We start from the raw sequence: 12,152 nt of genomic DNA, 5'->3' as shown, positions 1-12,152 counted from the left end.
GTTCACCCATTCTGCCTTCAAAAAGGGATTTCGAATTTACTGTGTTAATGGGACATTGTTCAGTTATAGGTGTGCCAGTTCACACAAGCTGGATTTTCAATGGAAAAAGTCTCAGACTAAAATATTTCAATTACTCTTAAGGAGAATGGGAAAGCTTTTGGTGAAAGTTGTCTGTCTCCCTTTGCCTCTCCTTCCAATGAAAGGAGAAAGTCAATACAAGTGAAGTGGACCTAGCTACATAAGAAATAATCCAAAAGCACAGAACAATCTGCTATAACCTGCAGATACAAAGACCCAACAACCTCTTTTAAGCAAAGGGCAACTCAGTGGGCAGCTGCAAAAAGAAAGTAAGGGTGTCTGTGTGTTGTACACATGACAAAACAAAGCTAAAAGTTCTCCATTTCCCACCCCTAAGATATAAAGGGGGAAAACTTCATTGTGAGTATACAGAAAAGTGCTGTTAAAGCAACAAATAGCAGTACTGATCTCCCATCCAATCCCAAAGAGAAACAAGCAAGGCACCACCTTGCCTTGCCATTATCCCTAACAAATTAGCATCTGTACAGCTCACTCCAGCATAAACTGTACCGGCCACAGATGGCTTTTTTGAAATCTTTCCAAGACAAAACCTCTTTTTCCTGTGCTTCTATATTTCATAGGTTCTGTTAGACATTTGATCACAGTTCTAAGTCTCAGGATTAGAAAAGTTTCAAAGGCAGCTCTGCTAAACCTTACCATCCTCTTCCATTGAAAACACAGCACGTACCACTTCTTAGGCAGAGCAAACTTATGTAATCTTCATGCAAACGTATTTGGGTGTTTCATTCTCAGAGCAGGTAATAGAGATGTATGTTCTCTCCATGACTAGAGAATTTTCCTCAAGCTAATTGAAAACAGGTATATTTTGAGTAATGAATATGACTGCCAATAGTCTTGCAGGGAGGCACTGCAAGAATGATTAATGGACTGTGAATATCACGTAAATCTGTCTTCAAGTAAAAGGATCATCTCTGCATGGAATTAACTTAAGCAGTCAGCTATCAGTGCTTTGAATTGAACATATTTCCAAAGTAATGAAAAACAAAACAAAACAACAGAGCACAATCTAATCCTGAGAAGGTTCCCTCACAAAATGGGTATCGTTTACATACAAAATGCAGACAGAAAAGCAACATTCAGCTACAACAACTTAAAATTAGATTATATTTCAAGTGCTTTCCAAATTTCCATACCATCCCATTCTCACATTTCTTAATTTGCCACTTACTCAGCGGTCCAAGGGGAAGGCAGTAGTCAGTCGAAATATTGGAAGGTAAAAGGTGGCCTTCCACCCACCACAGACCAGCTGCTTTCCATCAGGCTGTTTGACATCCACCCAGTTACTTCATGCTAACTTCAGGATAACTAATAGAAGAGAGCTGAATGCAGTGACAAAGAAGCCACAGAGCCTTCACCAACTGCTACTGGTCCTTCACAGATCATTTGAAAAGTCTGATTTCTTTATTTACTTCTACACTCAATGAGAGTTTGGCCCATAACACAGTGCTTGGCTGGAGAAGAGCATTAACTAGGCACTGAATGCTCTCCAAGCACAGAATACTTCATTCCAGCCCTTCCATCCACCCAAGTTAATACAAAAGCTAAAGCTCAGCAACATCCAGCACAGTGTCACAATACTTTCAGGTTTACCAGATGTTTAGCAAGCATTTTTAGAAAACGCTTCAAGTACTTGTGAGCTTGGTAAAAATATTAGCTTTTTTTTGTGTAAGGGACAAATTGCAACAGCTTTGCTATAAAATAGTAGAAGTATTTCATAGTTAGCCACATGTGAATGCACACAAATAGATATAGATAACTCGGAGCAGGAATGGGAGGACCTGCTTTTGAAATGATGATCCTTCAGGACTTGATTTCAAGATACTGAATATAACTTCACACCCCCTCCCCCCCCCTCCCCCCCCCCCCCGAAAGAATTAGAATATCTAATTTGTAATTACTTGCTCATTTTCAGCTTAATAATGGAGATTCATTGTGCTAATCAGAAACCCAGTTCCGCCCTCCCTAGAGCATTCCCATAATGCTCCCAGTGAAATTTGCTTCAGTACAGTAATCACCATTCAAAATTAATAATTTTGAAAGGATTCTTACATATCCATAATCACAGAAGAAGAAATCCTTGTCATAAAACAGTGAAAACTATATTCACACAGTTCTACAAGGAGCATTTTCAGCAGCATGACCCATTAGAAAGGTACTCTTGCATTTCACCAATTTAAAATTCCAAGAGCCATACTGAAAACTGTACAATATCAGTGAACATGTGTATGCCTGTTCAACTTGATCCCTCACCCCTTGCAATGGGTAGTCACTGCAGTCCAGCCAAAGCATTTTCCTTTTATTTTCTTCCACCACCCTCGGGTATCAAATACAGTATGAAATGCTATTCTATAAAACCTACACAATCGACACTATTCAATACTTATGAATACTTACCATAATGATTGGGAAGAGAGTCCATCTATCCTACCGTCCAGTCAACTTACCACAAAGCTAAGAGAATGTGCCAACCTCAACAACACATGTTCCTTTTGAACCTTGTCATTCCTTTAGAACAACTCCACTGCTAAAGACAGCAGAAAACCACCTCTGATGTTTTGTTGGAAGGGGAATACAGCTTACGAACAAAGGTTAAAACTGAAAACTTAAAACTGCTTAGCAGAGGTGTGGCTGCTGAAACCTGACATAGTTGCATCACCAAGTTTTTACTTTGGCAAACACAGCTTCCTGAATTCAAACAAATCTCAGACAGAACTATCTTTTGTTCCAGTAATAACCAATTATTGCACAGACATGCTTGCAAGGTCACTAGCGGGAAGAGTAAACGACACCAGGATGTGTCAGTCACAAATAATGGTTTAAAAAAAGTTAACACCAAGCCTCCCACACTCCGCAGGATGCAAAGTACTTACTTCCTTCAAACTGACCACAAAGAAACACAAAGGCAATTATATTCTTATGTTATAACTCATTCTTACATTCCTTACAATCAAAATGAATTTTTTGGTCTTGCTTTAGCATGTCTTGCTTGAATGATTTTCTTAGGAAAAAAATGTAGTCTTGAAAATAATGTTAAAAACAAGAGGAAAAAAATATTTACTGTGGACTTTGTTCTTACTTATATTAGAAAATCTAATGAAAGCAAAGAAGCATTTTCACAATCACTAATAAGAGCAATTTATATTAATGTATTCCCCAAAACTAGAATAGCACTCTAAATAGAAGTAGCGTTGTACCTACATTAATTAAGACATTTGCATTTAACAAATGCAAGACAAAAAGATGAAACCATTCCTAAAAATACCACTTTCCAAGAGTTGATATATTCAGATTAATAGTAACAAAAGCAGGCATTAAAAAAACAAACAAACAAACAAAAAAAAACAACCAGGAAGACCATTTTTTCAAACAGACATAATAGGCAAGATTAAAAAACACCCATGAGTGTTTTAAAAGGAAACGCAAAACACAATTTTTCAGAACTTAAAACAACTTCTGTTAAAACCAAGGAGGAAGGTCACACTGCATTGGTCTGGAAGAGTGGTTTTGTACCTTTCTTCAAATGAGCTGATGATAAATGAAGTGAAATATGAATCACTGGACTAGAGAGACACCAGCGTGTTCTGGAAGGTCAACAAGGAGGTGAAAAGTATTATCATGGGTTTTCTTATACTGTTGGTAAAAATAGCAGCTTCCTTTAATTCAACTGTGCATTCCTCCTTCAGTTACTGTAAAACAAATACTGCCAGCTGAATACTGAGTGATAATGAAGAAAAAATGCAATTTCTGTTTTTTTCCTTATTTTTGCCTTTGACAATCATACACATTATCATATATAATGTTTCATTATACTGAACTATAATTCAGGATGCACAGCTATATTCCAGATTTACTGTACTTAAGAACATGTCACAATTACAAACAATCAGGACAGGCATTTTTAGTAAGACATTGTTCACCAGTGCTTACTGAACTTAAAAATGCTTCTTAAGGAACTAACACAGGAAAAACCACACACACGGAGATTCGAAGCACAGTTGAAGCTAAGAACTTGAATAGTAAGATTTACTGCTTTCATGAACACATTCTCCACGCACATACACACATGCAATGATTAACTGCCATAATTCAGTGCAAACAATAATAAAAGGAAGTTGAAGCGCCTTCCTTTCGCAAGCATCAGAAGTACATACTGAGATAACACTTTGACATGAGGCCTCCTCATGCCCAAGAAAGTACTTTGTAACCATGACACACAGCATTTGAAGTGTGAGTTTTCTGCTTGAACACGCCTGCATAAGCAATTGACACATTAATTATTTACACACGCACACCTGAGTACAAAAGTAACAAACACAAGTCTAAGTCCAGTAGGCATGCAAACTGCTTTGCAGATGTGCTCTATAGCACATGGCAGATGAGAGTAAGAGTACTTGCTAAGCACACAGTAAACTTAAAGCCCCTCTGAAAATATTTCATTCCATTTGACGCTCATTAATAACAATTTGGTAGGAAATAAACAACAAATGAAAGGTTATTTCCTCATCACAGACTATGGAGCTCTCTATACCATAATGGGGGACACCTGTACATCCTATTGTATGGTACCTGCCTTGGGGAGGGGGGGTGGGGGTGGATCTCAATGCTCTCTTGTGGTCCTTCAATTCCGTGACACAACCAGACTGAGATGGGTCTCCTGCCAGACATGACAAAATATCCACATCCTACAAATTCAGCCTATAATTAATGCACCAGCTTTTGAAAACTTCACAACAGATCATAGAAATCTGAAGGGCAAATGGGAAGACCCACCATGTCCAATGTGACAGCGACACAAAAAAGGATGTAGACAAACCACACCACTAAGGGAACACTCCTGCAGCCTCTGAGGGACCTAAGGCACACAGAAGCCAAGAGCTACCCATGCAGCAGGGCTGGGCTTTCAGATAAAAACTGTTTACTGTAGGGAATCTACTTTTAGCAAGGGGGTTGGACTCAGTGTTCTCCAGAGGTCATTTCCAACCCCTACGATTCTGCAATTCTCTGACTACTGGTTCATTCAACCAACAGCACATTTCTAGAATAGTCATTATTTGCTTCTTTATGTTAAAAACACATTCAAATATGCTTTCCCCTGACAAGCAAAAAACAACAGAAAACAAACACCTCTGAAACATACCTGCAGTTTTCTAAAAATAGATTATTTACTCTAACATCTACTTGCTATCCATATGAAAGACTAAATCCTCCCAAATCTCAGGAGAACTCTCTGCTTCAGCTTCTCTAAAGGAGATGTGCTTTTCAGTGTAAACACTAATTCTGTGAGAATAAGGATAGGGAAAAAAGAGCATGTGGGAGTTTTTCCTTTTCCTTGGGTTCAGCTTCACCATCTGCTCATTGTTTACAGGATGATCTACCTTTCTATTGTTTCAAACACATCCCCCACCCCTTTTTCAATCCCTTAGAGGCAAGCACTTAGATAAAGCACTCTGTTTTCCTCCCTGAATTTAAAGTTGGTTGTTTAGCCTTGGGTTTTGAGCCTTCATCAAGGTTCTGTTTCAATCTCATATTCGTCCTTCATTAGATAGTAATTAAGCCTCTGCAAATCCTATTATGCCTACATAATTTTCTTGTCTCCTTGTCATTCCCTCCTGTTGATTCATCAGGTTACTCTGTATTTCTTTATGAGTTTGTCTAGCTTTAACTAGATTTAGTAACTGATGATTCTTACACAGCTTTTTGCCATTTCACCATACTACTCATACTGAAGACAAAAATGCACATTTTTGAACACTGAAACTCCTTCATCTTTACTGGAACTCTTTAGTATATTCATCTGGCCACAACAGCTTGCTATGCGTATTTCAGTGCACCAGACTGAGCACTATCCTACAGTCTGAGAACAATTCATTCTTATTAAGCAGACAAAACAAAACTCCACAGAACTGAAGTACTCACCACCACAGCCTTTTTCATTTAACTACCAATTACAGAAGGAACTACTGCAGCTCTTCCTATTTTTGTGAGGTGACACATTACAGAACAGGCCATCTGCCTCACAGACCTATCACCCATTCTGGTTTCCTTCCTATGCATTTGTCTCAAGTATTTAATGACCTTCTGTATTGGTTTCAGAAGGGCTGAATTTCCCTTTTCTGAAAGATCCCTGTTGACTCAGTCTTGCCATATTACTTGTCTCCCAACTTCCCTTCCCCCCCCTCAGCTTTTTTTTTTTTTTTTTTTTAAGGAGAGGAAGTGTGTTCTTTTTTTCCCTTCCCTTTCTGAGACCAGATGTTACTTAAAACGTTTATGATATAACTCTAATTATTCAGATTTCTTACCTCCCTAAGTTAATGCTATCAGGAATTTGTCTGAAGGGCTAAGAGGAAGGGAAATAAATCCTTGCTCTACAAAGTCACTGCAATTGCCTGGGCTGACACCAGTTATTAGCTCAGAGTTTCTAATTTTGATGTGTTTTCCTGTAATATTATTTATGCTAATTAAGCAACTATTAACAACCTTGATGTTCACAACAAAACCACATATTGCCCATACCCAGAACACATAAACATGGCTTAGTTTCCTTTATGTATCATGAAGTTATTCAAAACATTTTCCAGTCCAAGCTAATCAGCTTTAGCTTTGAATAAGCAAAAAGTTGGGGGTGGAGACAGAAGAGGAAGATTCTGTAACTGTTAACTAAAATTTATGTATTTATTTTATCACGGCCAGTATGTCTGAGTTTAAATAATTACAACTGCTGTAATAGAATGTAGAAAATTGCAATCAAAACTGAAGGAACCTGTGAGAACACACACAGTTTAGAACTTCTTTCCAGATCAGTAATTCTGAATTCCAACAAACACCTTTCAATGGAGAACTTCCTTTTTACTAACTGGCAAACATAATATAAATTCTTCCTTCATATTTCAAATCAAAAGAAATAACCAGTAGGAAAAACTGTATCTATAATTTTTAATGATAACTTCAGTCAGCTAACCTGAATCAATGAGAAAATCTTTCATTTACCATAAGCAAAAACAAAAAAAAAACAGCCTAACATACACAACTCTAATTACATTGCTGTTATTATCTCTATCAGTAATTAGTTAAAGTTGGGAAAGTTGATTGCATAGATAAAACAGTAAGAGACCTTTCTTTCATTTTAACCGTAATCTAGTACAGCTCCTCACTGTATCTATATATATTTAAGTACACTACAATTTTCAGCCCCCATACTTAAAAGTTTGTGAATTTTGTTTATTTAAAACACAGCAGTATTTTAATACTACTTAACAGTACTAATTGTAACTTCTGTCTGCCACATGTAGAGACCTTTCAAAAATTCACAGACATTTAAACTATCACTACATTAAAGTCCAAATTTTGATTCAAGTTCAAATGTGAATCCAAAAAATATATATATATATTTTAAAAACACCTCGATTTTTCTGGCTCAGTCCACTTGTCAGATGTGCCAAACTGTTTTACAGAGGCACAAACAGTAATGCCCGTTCTTCATGTACATTTTGAAGTCATACAGACCTCTTCCTTTAAAATCCTTATTCAGAAAACGTTTCTAGCATTTTAAAAGGTAAGGACTTTCTGTTTCATGCCTCCCTATTCTCTGCCTCTGATACAAGATGTGTCCCCTGTTGAGCTGCGGGAATGCATGCCTCAGGAAGAAAATGCTTTCTTGGATATAGCAGAGGTGAGCCTGCATGTTAAGGGACTGTCTTAATGGAGACTGAATTAGCTCTTCGCTGCTGCTTCTTCCTGACCATGCCAGTACTGTTACTTTATGCTCAAAAACCCAGCGAGAAAAAGATCAGAAAATAAATGTCTGAAAGGAAGGAGCTAAGAGCTCATTTATGGAAGTTCTGCTTTCATCTTAAGTCTCCGAGCTAAGCTTAAAATGTATAGGTCAACAGATATTTAGACTACTGGAGACACCATTTATGTTATTTTGTGTTGTGATTTTGTTTTGTTTTAAACAAACTATCAGCTGTATTCAAGCAAAACACATAACTCACCAAAGCAGAGAACAAAAATATTATTCTACATCTAAAGCAAAACAGAAAAGAGGAATGTCTGGTTATTTTTAAGCACCTCCATGGAAGATCTACAAGATTCCTAATACTGGCAGTTCCTTTTGGTCAGCACAACAGGAAAAGTACTTGCGGTAACACATAATTAGTATTTTGAGGAAGGATACTTTTGTTTCTGAATCTCCAGAATTCACAATCAAGAGATTCTGTCCCTAGCACACAGAAGTACAAAAGATGAGTACAGCTACAGCAAACTAAATTAAAAAAAAATAATAATAAAAAAAGCCTCAAGCTAGGCCTTTCCACAAAATGGATTCATTTTGCTTCATTGACAGCATGAAGAGATGTTTGGGCTGATACCGAAAAAACGGACTCTAACTAATTAACAGGAGCAACAACAGTTTCAGTTTTGAAAAGTGAACCTTTAACACAGCTTAATAGCACGTTTTAAAACAGTTCCCTCTTCTCTGAACAGTCAGATGAGGATTTGAATTTCTTTAGCATCACTGACTGATCTATCACCTCTTCCTTATCTATTACATCCAGCCCTTTAAACAGGTAATATTTCCAAAGCAAGCAATACAGTGAAATATTAGATCCATCTGAATTTAAAGCTAAACTAAAATGGAAGAGTTATTTCCTCATCTTCAGGTGTTACCATGGAAGGGATGGACAGCGCAAGCCACCACTTTAAGGAAAAATAATACTAGTAATGGTATCAACCAGTGAAAGCACTGGTCAGTTAGGGTGGCACTCGGCCTCCTGAAACCTGCATGGTGAACACAGCTTTCTTCAAATGGCCTATTTGAGTGTGTGTACATGCCTGGGGGTGGTTTCGTTTGGTTTGGAGTGGTTAAACTTGCCAGAAGACTTCAGAAAAATCAGCTACAGGAGACACGCTCTTGCATAAGGCATTAGCTTAAGCATGCTGAAAACTGATGCAACAAAGAAATGTCTTCCTTTATTAGTTTTAGCACAGGGATCCACCTCCCTGCTGCCACAAGCTACACCGAGGGAATATTCAAATAATCTTCCTGTAAGTGAGCAGAAATTATGCACGCTTACTTGGCAGAGTAATTACCACTGCCATTATAATGCATGTTAATTGTGCATGACCTCAGATGGTTAAACAAGCACCATCAGAGAGTCATCACTGGACTTTCAAGGCACACAGAGTGAAAGTCAATTTTTCTAAATACCTTACTAAAAACATAAAAGAAAATAGCAGTGTCGATCATAGCTGTCACAGCTTCAAACAACTGGGCCTACTAACAATGGAGAACACTGAGACCAAACAGACGTGGGAGGCTTGCCACCACTCATAAACCTGGCTGGAACCCGCTGCAGTGCAGTCTCCCAGTTCCTGGAGCAAGTGCCCATCCACTAGCCCCAGATCCTGCCAACAAGCAGCCAGTTGCTGCCAGTGCATTGTTTCAAATACCTGCCTGCACTTGGGGGGGAATGAGGGAGCACAGCAGCCCAGCCCCAGAGCAGAGCAACAGGTGGTGGGTACCTATCACACAGTGAGCAGGTGTATCAAGTTGACCTTAAATTCTGTTTTTAATTCCATTTTTACCTACATTTGCACTCTCACTATGCTTCCAATTCTTCTGACACATTTCAGACATTTCTTGTTGCAATCCACAGAAAATGTCTGTTTGTATTTTCCCATGGTTTTTTTTTTTTTCTTAGACCCCTTCATAAATGAAGTTTCCTCTTGTTCTGACATAGTATTTACTAAATGCAAAAATCCCATGGGGTTACCAGCCTGAGCTCTGGCTCCAGATCTGGTGTGCCCACATAGTGCAAAACTCCAGGAGCTCCTGCTGTACAGAATAGACAGTATTAGACAGTTCCACATGCAACTGTGACTACTGTGTACCAAGAAAGTTACATGTTGCAATTTCCAAACACAAACAAGTAATCATTAGAGTAGCAATTACATTCAACAAAACTAATTTGGCAGACTGACTGAGGTGTTTTAAGCAGCTGTATAGTCGCAAATCAACAGTTATGCAAAGGGATACGTACCCCATGATCGACAGAACTACTCAGAAGTTAGCTATCCTCTACAGACAAACTACAGTTACTGATTTACATCAGGAACCTAAATGTGCTCTTGACTAAGTCACAACAAAGACCAGATTTTCCAGTTTCACATATATGTTACTTTGTATATATAACCGCAGCTGGATATCCTTCAGGCAACAGAAAAACCTAATATTCACCGTTGCTCCTAACAAAGCAAATAATATAAATAATACATCTTCCATTAATTTTCAAGACATACTGGGCTGCCAGTTGAAACAGCCTTTTCTTATGTACTTAGTGGAAGATTAAGTGAGTGAATACTTCTCAAGGTAGAGCAAACAGGCTTTTACTCAAAAAAGAATGCATTTTTTCCTGTATATATTCCTGTTAGCATTAATCTGTACCTCCATAAACTTAAACAACAAAAAGATCATGATTTTACCTTGTGCTTCCAGCAAACTCAAGGATTTAAGAACAGAAGGTCAATGGATCTACAGTCTCCTTTATACTTGACATGTCAATAATTCATACTAGTACTATACACAACTGTGTAGAATGGACTTTTCCAGATTAATTGCAAGAACATTAAGTTAAAAAACATGAATTTAGAGAGAAAATGTTACTTAAGCTTGATTACAACCTCCAAACAACTAATTCATGAGAACTTTCTACAACAAAGTGTGTATTTCTTGATCATTTCAAGGCCTCTTGTTCTGATCTGTGTCATGATTTTCTTTTGCAGGTGATGTTCTGGTAATTAAAAACAGTGAAGCCTGGTGTAATGAAAACTAAAGTTAATTAATCACAATATCACAATCAAAGAGATATCAATTTAAATCATCTTCCAAATGCTTGCGTGCTTGCAAAGCCAACATACTTCTGTATCTTTTGACAATCAGAGCTACTTGGCATAGTTAAAAGGCATGCAAACACATCTTTGTTATTGTGCAAACTTTTCTAAGTCCAACTCAAACAAAATAAAAAAGAAAAATGTACAAATAATAATGGATCTGGTGAGGTTAGCAAGGCACCATTTAAAGTTTACTTGAATTAAATATAGGTACATGCATATATTTGCGATAAAGGACACGCATTGAACACATGTGGCAAAGCAAAAGTAAATAGAAGCATCTCTAGAGCAGGAATACCATCCAAAGATTCTACACTACAAAGATATAGCTCAACATAACCAATGCACGTATCTGAATGCCCTTCTACAGTGCAAGCCAAACTCTTCTCAAGCCCAACCCTGTTAATCCCCTTTTTCCCCCCAAGTGCCCATGCTTGAGTGGCTGCACTGTTTCCATGGATCAAACACAGCTATGCTTAAAACTTCCACTCCCTGCAGTACAGCTGGCTTTTAGGGATAGGAATTTCCAACATGCTAAACTAGGATTTACGCTCACAATCCTAGTAAGTATCAGTCATAAAACAACAGATTGCTGCGGTCAATTAGTGGAAAAGAGAAGGGGGATAGAGAGGGAGATGTCAAGGAAGGAAAGTAGGAATGTAGGTGTACAACTCTTGCATCTGACAATGCAGTGCCATACAGGACTGTCACGCAGAGCTGATGGCTGAACCCTGCAGCCCCTCAGCACTACTGCTGTGCTCTGATGAAACCTTTCCTCCATACAGCACCATCCTCAGTTAACAGCCATTTTCTGACATTCACACTGTGGGAAGAGCTCTGAGAGCTCATGGGTATCAGAGGCTCTGAGCTGGAAATGTATTCTCCCACCCCTCTTTGTTCCCTAGCAAGTTCCCTGGTCAGTGTTTTCCAGCTACAACTTCCTTACACCCACTGCTACTGTCTGGCTATACAGAAAGCCATTCTCTGGCAAAATGGCAAACACCACTAATTAATTACCTACTTCACAGTTCAGACGAGCCCAAGTGTTTCAAGACAGTCACCCTCACAGACCTCAAGGATAAAACCCCACCAACGCATACCAAAGAAATCAAAACAACTGCATTTTTCCGATTCATTTCATTGTAGTTCAAATTACTGTTTTCATA

At 38.2% G+C, this 12,152-nt stretch overlaps 1 protein-coding gene across 5 annotated transcripts in view; it reads right to left on the bottom strand.

The window, feature by feature from the left end:
• EML4 (EMAP like 4) overlaps window positions 1-12,152 on the bottom strand; it is a 140,276-nt gene that overhangs the window by 105,701 nt on the left and 22,423 nt on the right. The window contains exon 1 of one of the 5 annotated variants that reach the window (XM_015857493.2): window positions 2,494-2,533. The exons of the other annotated variants lie outside the window; for them this stretch is intronic. Coding sequence (XP_015712979.2) covers window positions 2,494-2,518 — 25 coding nt within the window. The 5' untranslated portion in view covers window positions 2,519-2,533. Of the gene's footprint in view, window positions 1-2,493; window positions 2,534-12,152 lie in introns of those variants that run through there. 5 annotated transcript variants of the gene reach the window in all.

Source organism: Coturnix japonica, chromosome 3, assembly GCF_054131305.1.
Source record: "Coturnix japonica strain WE chromosome 3, WE-NBRP24, whole genome shotgun sequence".
Lineage (NCBI taxonomy): Eukaryota > Metazoa > Chordata > Aves > Galliformes > Phasianidae > Coturnix > Coturnix japonica.
This window is presented reverse-complemented; position numbering and strand designations above follow the sequence as displayed.